Source organism: Lolium rigidum, chromosome 4 (assembly GCF_022539505.1).
Source record: "Lolium rigidum isolate FL_2022 chromosome 4, APGP_CSIRO_Lrig_0.1, whole genome shotgun sequence".
In the NCBI taxonomy this organism is placed as follows: Eukaryota; Viridiplantae; Streptophyta; class Magnoliopsida; order Poales; family Poaceae; genus Lolium; species Lolium rigidum.
Window position 1 is genome coordinate 3,285,382 of NC_061511.1, and position 9,626 is coordinate 3,295,007.

A 9,626-nucleotide genomic window follows, 5' to 3' on the forward strand; every position below is an offset into this window, starting at 1 on the left:
GCCATCTCTCTCCCAATTTCCAATCGCCTCCTTCTTTATCATCCCTACTGCTCTCTCGCTACTGCGGCTGCTACTACTACTGACTCCACCTTTTCTTCCTCCCCGATCTCAAACTGGGGAGCGTCCCAATTCTTCACCGCTAAGCAAGAGGCCGGCCGGACCAACCAACCCTAGCTCCGCAGCGCCGGCCGCCTCCCGCGCGGCCGATGTCGACGCCGTCGCCGACAGCCGCGCCGGCCCCGACCTCACCCCCAGCGGCGCCAACCACTAACGCCACCGCACCGCCACCAGCCACACCCGCCACACCGTCCGCCCCTCCTCCCGCGATCCCGGCCCCGTCCCCGCCGGCGCCCGCCTCCGCCCCGCCGCCCGCAGTCCCATCGGCCTCCCCTCCCGCGCCGTCCTCCACGCCCACGCCCCCGGCCACCCCCTCCGCGCCCTCCCCCTCACCACCAAGCGGAAGCGCGCCCGCCACACCCACCCCTCCCTCCGACACGCCCTCTCCCCCATCTAAGTCCCCGCCGTCCTCCTCCGGCGGCGGCGGGGCAAGGTCACCGCCCGCGCCGACCCACTCCACCTCGCCCCCGAAGTCGCCATCCCCGTCCAGCAACAGCGGCGGCTCGGGCGTCTCCACGTCGCTCGTCGTCGGCGTCGCCGTGGGCGGCTTCGTGCTGCTGCTACTCGCCACCTTCATCTGCCTCTGCTGCCTCCGCAAGAAGCGCCGCCGCCAGCCCCCGCCGCCGCACTACGGGTACCCGCCGCCGCCTCCGCCGCAGTACAAAGGTAGCGTCCCTTTTGCACCTCTCAGTGCTGCTGCTAGTAGCTGTCGCTGTCTAGATCTAGATCTGTGGCGTGCGGGACTCGTGTGATGCAAGCTAGTCGCGGTCCCGTCCCCTGGAATTCTCGCTCTTCTCGGCAATTTGGCCGCCGATTCTTCTGCGCTTAGGCACGGGTTAGGCATGCTACCTGCATGTGCCCTGTCGGTGACGTGTAACTGACGGGCTCAAAAAACACTTACTAAGAAATTGCAAATTACATATTGCTGGACCTGAAATTATTACGACCTATCTTGGGAGCATGTGTTTTTCTCACATTCAAAAAACTGTATGAAATTGGCCATCGGCCGCTACTTGATAGCGTCAAGTAGTAAATGATTGCATGATGGCATCATCACAGTTGTGTGTGTCTTGATGTCGCGATTTATTTTCTTCAACCTTTCATCTGATGATAGGACAAGAAGTAATTTTATATGTTGCATCTGGAAATCCTATGAAGAGTTTAATGTGCCGGGTTACTCATACTTGCAAAACGGGGACACATTTCTTAACAGCGTTCTCTTCTTACTGCAGAGGATCATTATGGAGGACAATACCAGAGCTGGCAGCAAAACGCCCCTCCTCCTCCACCACCTGATCACGTGATCAAGATGCAGCCGTCACCTCCTCCAGCATACGCCAACCGTCCTCCGCAGGCACCGACGCTGCCTCCGCCCCCGATGATGAACAGCAGCGGCGGGTCAGGTTCTAATTACTCGGGCGGCGAGATCCTGCCTCCGCCGTCCCCTGGCACCGGCCTCAACTTCTCCAGCTCGAAGAGCACGTTCACTTACGAAGAGCTGGTGAGGGCGACGGACGGGTTCTCCGATGCTAATCTCCTCGGACAAGGTGGTTTTGGGTATGTTCACAAAGGGGTGCTGCCGAGTGGAAAAGAGATTGCTGTGAAGCAATTGAAACTTGGAAGTGGCCAGGGAGAGCGTGAGTTCCAGGCGGAGGTCGAGATTATCAGCAGAGTTCATCACAAGCACCTTGTGTCTCTGGTTGGGTACTGCATCTCGGGGGGAAAGAGATTGCTTGTCTACGAGTTTGTCACCAACAACACATTGGAATTCCACTTACATGGTATGCCTTGCTGTCTCATTTTTCTATCTTCTTTATCCATGGTTTGCCATTATTGATTGCGTGCTTTTTTGTTTCTGATATCATGGACAACCTTTAGGATGTACTCCCTCCGTCCCAAATTAGTTGTCCCAATTTTTTTTAAATATGGATGTATCTAGACATGTTTTAGTGTCTTGATGCATCCATATTTTAACAAACTTGAGACAACTAATTTGGGACGGAGGATAGTACGATTTATATAGTGTCTGCATGTTGAGACTGTATTTAATAGCTGAATGTATAACTACACATATCCTGTATAAAAGTAAATTTATAAAAGCATATATTTACAAAGCTCTTTTGACTTCAAATCTAAAACTAGAGAATAGTAGAAAGTGTTTGATTTATTCCTGGCTATTCCTTCTTACCATGGTAACTAGTAGCTTCTAATGTCATGATGGAAACTCTACATATGGGGGAAACAACCAAGTAGAATCAAAGCCCTTCAAAAGTTTCAGTTCCACTAGTCAATTTTGCTGAAGTTACTTTGCTTCGTATTTGATTGAAATGAAAACACACAGTAAAATGCCTTCTTATGTTGTGAAGTTCATGGACTAAGTTTTGTATCTCCGACAATTTTGGTCACCGTTGATGCTTTTATGATACATGCTAATTGATATGTCATATGCATCCTATGTTCTGTGGCTGATCGGTAAGACTGATTTTCACCTTCCGCAGGAAAAGGCCGTCCAGTGTTGGAGTGGCCCATAAGACTAAGGATTGCTCTTGGTGCTGCCAAGGGTTTAGCATATATTCATGAAGACTGTGAGTTCACATCTTGTGCATTTACATCCATGAGTACCTTCCCTTTATGAGTTTACATATAATAATGTTTGTTTCCATAATTTACAGGCCATCCCAAGATCATACATCGTGATATAAAGTCATCAAACATTCTTCTTGACTTCAAATTTGAAGCTAAGGTAGGTTTAAAAAAAACTACTATCCATTTCTTCTTCCTTCCTATTGTGGCTGTCATTCCTATGTACAAGTTAAATATCATTTCTGTAACCATTTACTTAATTTAGCATTTATCACCTTTGGCAGTAAACATGTTGTGCAATTATATTTGTGTACTTACCATTTGAAACTTGAAATGCCATCTTAAGTTGTTTATTGATGTGGATTTGTAGATACCGACTTCAAGTTTACCCAACTTGAACACTCTTAATCAAAATTTTCCATAGTTGGAACTAATTGTAATCCTCCACGCAGGTTGCGGATTTTGGTCTAGCGAAATTCACTTCTGAGAACAACACTCATGTTTCGACAAGAGTAATGGGCACTTTTGGGTAAGCATTATTTTTACTGTGCCACTTTATTTTCGTGTTATATGTCAAGTACACATGCTGCATATATGCCCAACGCCATGATTGAAATTTTCAAGAGCATGTGGACACCATTGACTCTATTCCGACTGGCTTGATATGCCTAAATTTTTTATGCAATAGTTTTGTATCACTTACATTGTTTCAGTAGTTTAGCTAGGAACATCGTTAAATCAACATTTTTTTTTGCTTTGTTACAGTAGTAATTATTGTATGCTGACTGCTGAGACCTATTTTCATGGCATTAGGTATCTAGCACCAGAATATGCGTCTTCTGGCAAGCTCACTGAGAAGTCAGACGTCTTCTCTTTTGGAGTGATGCTTCTTGAGCTGATAACTGGGCGTCGGCCTGTTGATTCAAACCAGACGTATATGGATGATAGCTTGGTGGACTGGGTAAGTTTCGTAATAGCTTATTTGTGTTACTCATGATACTTTGATTAGATAAATCAGAAAAGTATTTTAGTTTTTTTTGTATCCATGTCAATAAGGTACATTTTTCGGGTTACATGATCATTTTTACACCTTTGTTTTTAGAAAGTTCTACCTGAGCACTTGTTCTTATGTGCGAACTTATGTTCAAATGAATCTTACATTATTTTAACTCTGATTTGTCATGGTCTTCAAGAAGTAACTTTCATTGTTAGTTTTGAGCATTATATGTTAATAAATTCATGAAATTATGTTGATCATTGAGCCATTTTTGACAAAGCAATGGTCTATGCGCGTCTTTTTAAATGTAGTCAGTTTATATACTTCATTCCCTTTTGTCCTTTGAGGCGATCTTGCTTTCTGTTGAACATATGTTGTCAGAGAGTAACATATCTGACCATTTCCAGGCAAGACCCCTGCTGATGCGAGCACTTGAGGATGGTAACTACGAAGAGTTAGTGGATGCTCGGCTGGGGAAGGATTTCAATCCTAATGAGATTGCCAGAATGATAGCATGTGCGGCTGCATGTGTACGCCATTCTGCACGCCGTCGCCCACGAATGAGTCAGGTAACCTTACGTTCAGTATGCCTTAAACCTCTGCAAGAACTCACTTGGTTGTTTAGTTGTCTCATATCTGTTATGGTGCTCAGGTTGTTCGGGCCTTGGAAGGTGACGTGTCTTTGGAAGATCTTAATGAAGGTGTCCGTCCTGGCCATAGCCGCTTCTTCGGATCCTACAGCAGTTCTGACTATGACTCTGGTCAGTACAACGAAGACATGAAGAAGTTCAAGAAGATGGCCTTTACAACCAACGACTACACGAGCAGCCAATACAGCGCGCCGACCAGCGAGTACGGTCAGGTAGCATCTGCATCTAGCAGCGAGGGACAACAAACCCAGGAAATCGAGACGGGGACGATGAAGAGAACTGGCCACAGTGGCTACAGTTCAGGATACAGCGGACCGTCGTGAGGGAACTCATCTTCCTTCTTTCTACTTTTTGACATTTCGTTGATGCAATTTGTAAAGTCCGGCTGAATTTATATGATCAAAGTTGCTGACTTGTGTGCGAGGAACTCATGTTTGACCAAGTATAGCTTTCTAGTAGTTGCATTCCTTGATTCTTTGGTATGTTGTTGAAGCCCACCACCGTTTGCTATGTAATTCAAAGAGATAATTGACTGTCATACTGTTCATACTGACCCATGGTTGAGTTGTTGTCACGTGCCTCGATGTTTTTCACCGAGCAATTTGAACTGTCCAGAAACCATGAACACCAATTACCAACTGATGCCATTATGGGGTGGGTATCTTATCTTATTCTCCTCGCATGTGAATGGAATATGTGCTGGGCAGGAGCAGGATCACAACTGGTGAGTTGTCTTGCAAGCCAAATCTCGTGCGCTGTTCTTTGGAAGCACGGAACATGGACGCCTGGACAGCTCACGCCTCACGGCGGGGCTGTCTCGCGTTTCAGGGAGGGTTAGCGACGCGTGAACCTCCTCCAGCTCCAGGTCCCAGGATTGGAAGGAAGCCAACGCAACGCAAAGCAGGTGTGAGGTGTTGGGGTGGGGTGTTGAGTAGCACAAGGTGTCAAGTCTCGAGTTGTACAAGATGTCAAGATTGGATTTGTTGATCCAGGCTGTAAAGCTAACCGTTCCTGGGTCTGGCCGGTGGCTCCCTCGCCCCCCTCTCTTTCAGCTGAGACCTCTCCCGGTGTGCCATCTTGTACTTGAATCATCCCGTCTGCGTCTGACGGTTAGTTCATGACTGACGAAGGCAGTGAGTGAACTAGCCTGACTGTCGTTGTCCTTGTTGGATAGCTTGTCCGACCTGCCAATGATGGTTGGACTGTCAGTAAATGGGAAGATTTATTTTATTTTAGAGAAAATGGGAAGATCTCTTCTGTGGTAGGAAGAACTTTTTTTTCGAAAACGAGGTTGAGAACCCGGCATTTGCATATGCATAGTAGCATTTATTTAAATTTTATTCAAGATCTGATAAAAGCATGCATCAAACAATCTGAAACCATCGCACGACCTACAAATCCAATAATGAGTGTGTTGGCAACCCAATATCAGTTCAAGAAGTCTAACACATATCAACTGCTGATCGACGTTCGCATCGAACGGCTGTGCTGCCTCCTTAAGAGAGAGATAAGGAGAAAACTCTAGCCACCCTTGGTGGGTGTGTGAGAGAGAGCAAGAACGATGAAAGGGTGAGAGAACACACTAGAACACCACAACCAGGTGAGAAGAGAGGGAGAAGAAGAAAAGATGATTTCCGAGATCTGACAAGTCTGTCTTCAAGCTAGTGTTGATGCAGTTTCAACACATAGCAGTTTTAGGAGACGAACAGTTTGAAAGCGTAAACGGTGTCCATCTGAGTTGATTTTTGGTCAGTATGTTGGGAACTTATTTATCTGCTTGTCTACCAAATTTGATGTTGATTGGATGTACGGTTTAAGAGCATGCTGATTTACCAAGCGGACAGAAAATGTGATATCTCTGTATTTGTTGTATCTTACCTCTCGTGGTTGTTGTATTTGTTGTATCTTACCTCTTGTGGTTGCTGTTTTTGTTGCCGGTGGGCAACGAGGTGAAGTGTGTTCTAATCTCTAGATGTTCTAGAGAAGGTTGCTCATAGTAAAGCTTGTATGGACCTATTGGTTCACATCCGTGAATTTTCCCTCCTAATGTTGACTCACGTAATCCTTGACTCACTTTTGCATGTGCTTGTGTTGTTTTTTCCGTTGCATATATCTGTAGGTTGAAACTGTCCTCTAAATTTATCTATTTCACACATGCATAGTGGTGGGACGTGAGGTTGTTCATCATCCTCTCCATTGTGCCACCCAACAAAATGTTGTCAACCTCTTCTTCTCTGCTAAGACTAACCATGGCATACCGAGAAAAGATGTTTCCCAATATTTTGAGGGTTGAAATCTATTTATTGGGGAAGAGTTGTAGAAGTAAAGCACGTTAGCACCGGCTTTTAATTGCGCTTTTTTGCCAACTATGCAAAGCGTGAACCTAGACGGCAGCTCATGGCCTATGGCGTTAGACCCAAACATCGCGGATAAATATCAGACGGTAAACGAATGATGGTTTACCGTAGTAGTTGACAACAGATTGCCACATAGGTGTGGGTAATCTCTTCCATACATTGCTAGTAATCAAACTATGATAGGTGTGAGCTCTTCCATTAGCATAATTAGTGAGACAGTGGGCTACGACCAAGTTGGCAATGCAAACATGCAGTGGCTATGCAAATGGGCAAAGGCAACCCAATTACACCTCACGCAAGAATTGTAACCTTGGCGATGGCATTTCAAATTGTGACACTTGATGTGGTGAAAGGAACTGATGAATCTGGTACCGACTATTGGAAGCTTATTGAGGAGCACTATCACCTCAAGTCCTCAATGTGAATACACCCTACAATCGGACAGTCAATACACGCTCACATCGTACTATGATCATATCTTTCTCCAATTGGCGTGCCACTACTCGAGCGTGTGATCATTTTTTTTTTAGGGAAAAGCGTGTGATCATATATTTTTATGTGTATGACATCTTGCAATCATTACTGGCCCATGACTCCATGAGTTGTTCAACCAATAGGAGGTCCCGTGTTTGTTGTTGTCCATTCACCGTGTTTCCCTAGCTAGGCCTAGCGCGATGGGGCACGAATGGCTGTTTCGTTTTAGAGGTTTTACAGCCCAGTGGTTCCCGGACAGAAACTCAAGTAAAACCACGTTCTCTACCAAAAAGCGATGTGGTTCCCGCACAGCCCAGTGTATGATCAATGTTGGGGTACCACTAGATAAAGACCGACCTTCATAAAGGGAAAAATCATCCCGAACTTTGTAACGAATACCCCGCGCGCCCCGTCTCAATTACGCCCGCGCGCCTCGCCTCGAGCTAGCTACTCCCGCGACGAGGGAGTACGTCCACGCGGCCGAACGAGTACGTCCGCGCGCGCCTCGCCTCGAGCTAGCTACTCCCGCGCGGATGCACACCTACGCGAACAAGGCAGCTCCATCATTCAGCCTCATGCATGCGTAGACTTTAGATTTTTTCAATAAGTACTGTTACAAAGCGCACAGCTCTATTAACAATATTAGTCTTACGAAGGTTGCACACGAATACAGTTAGATAGAATACAAAAGTACAGTTACATGCACCATACGAGTACAGTTACATATAACACACGAGTACAATTACGTGCACCACACAAGTATAAGTACAGTTGCGCACACGAGCAGGTACAGTCGCGCACACGGGCAGGTACAGTCGCGCACACACACGAGTACAGTTGAATACACGAGCGAGTACAAGTACAGTCACGCACACGAGCAGGTACAAACGCGCATACGAGCAGATACAGTCGTGAACACGAGCAAGTACATGTACAGAAATACAGTGGCGCACACGAGCAGGTACAGTCGCGCATAAGTACAGGTACAGTCCCACACACGGGCGAGTACAGTTAGCGAGTAAAGGGAAAAATGCACCAAATACACTAAAAACAGGAGTACTTATCAGTTGAAACACGAGTACAGTTGGTACACACCACAGGTACAATCATAATATTATTGGAAGTACGAAAAAAAAATATCTCCAAACCTATCAACATGGGATCTCGTTTTGAAGATCTCGATGCGAGGATCTCAAAAGTGAAAACGGTTCGCAATTTGGACTTACGGTTCTCAAGATATTTCATTTTAAAAAAACGAATCTAGAAGAAAAAGGAAAAACTAACACAATCCAGTCTTCTCTCTCCTCCCCCATCCTCACCTTGCTTCCCCTTGCGACACGTGGCAAGCAGGGAGACCACTTCCCAGGGATTTTCTGGCACCACAACGCGCCACTTGTCGCGTGCGGAGCAAGTTGCTTTCCCTTCGCGAAGGTCGATCTTTTTTTAACGATTTCGTCAATGTTGATGCTGCCTTGCAGAATCGGAGAACAAAGGAGCGATTGCAGCTGTTGCGAGATAGTTCTAAAAAAAAAAAAAAACTGTTGCCAGATCTGCTACAGGGGAGTTCTTCAGTGACGGTTGAAGGAGTTTCAGTGCCAGCAATCCTGAAAAGCCTAGGGTGCAGGTTGGCAGTGGCCCTGGAATTTGATCTAAACCTGAGGCGAATAAAGGGAGCTACAGATTGCTTGGAAGTAGCAAACTGCCTACACTCTGAGGAGAACAATGGAGGAATTTTCTGCTGCATCACCCAAGAATGTCAAGAATGGGCAAAACAGTTTGATGAAGTTGTTTTTTGCCCGTGAGGGCCGAGCCTCCAATGGCGAAGCCCATCGTTTAGCTCGTTTATCTACATCGAGGTTAGAAGATCTGTTTGGTTTGGAAATCCACCCATGAACTTATGTCTCCCGTTTGAGATAGTTGAATAAATAAAGGGTGTGGACGTTTCTAAAAAAAAAAGCCATGCTACCCCTATGGAAAACTAAAACTTCCACATTTGGAGCTGTCAAAGAAAAATCCACACCAAGAGATCTGATGTTTTGTTTTGGGCGTGACTAACTTTCAATTGACTGACAACTCACTTAATTCTCAGTTAAATGATGCTATCGAATTCCACTTACAAGCCATATTACAACTCATGATTAGCACAAATCATAAAGCAATTCTAATGGTCTGGACGTATTTTTATAGTTGCAAGCTCACTTGCAACGGAGATATTTTAGTTATAACCTAACTTGAATTTGAAAAATCTCAGTTGCAATCTAACTTACAACTTAAGTGCATGAATCATGATGTGAATTTAATGGTGTAAGAGTCAACTAAAAACTAAGTTATAAGCTAGCTGAGAACTAGCAAACCTGTTTTTTTATACGACCCCCATGACAAGGCCGGGTTCCACTGTCAGGTGAACAACAGAGTAAAAATTCAGGCGTCTTTGAAGAAGTACTTAGA

General features: G+C 45.6%; 1 protein-coding gene across 1 annotated transcript; it reads left to right on the plus strand.

Moving 5' to 3' along the window:
• Positions 1-206: 206 nt before the first annotated feature.
• LOC124707906 (proline-rich receptor-like protein kinase PERK1) lies at positions 207-4,900 on the plus strand. Its single transcript, XM_047239597.1, has 8 exons — positions 207-783; positions 1,350-1,898; positions 2,616-2,702; positions 2,790-2,860; positions 3,153-3,229; positions 3,514-3,661; positions 4,105-4,266; positions 4,350-4,900. The coding sequence occupies exons 1-8, from the start codon at positions 207-209 to the stop codon at positions 4,668-4,670; spliced, it is 1,992 nt and encodes a 663-aa protein (XP_047095553.1). The 3' UTR covers positions 4,671-4,900.
• The last annotated feature ends 4,726 nt before the right edge of the window (positions 4,901-9,626 follow it).

Excerpts from the sequence above, each read along its gene's own strand:
- LOC124707906 (XM_047239597.1), top strand. The coding sequence starts at position 207 with ATGTCGACGCCGTCGCCGACAGCCGCGCCGGCCCCGACCTCACCCCCA. Across the intron at positions 1,899-2,615 it reads ATTGGAATTCCACTTACATG|GAAAAGGCCGTCCAGTGTTG; the intron begins GTATGCCTTGCT and ends CACCTTCCGCAG. Across the intron at positions 4,267-4,349 it reads GTCGCCCACGAATGAGTCAG|GTTGTTCGGGCCTTGGAAGG; the intron begins GTAACCTTACGT and ends TATGGTGCTCAG.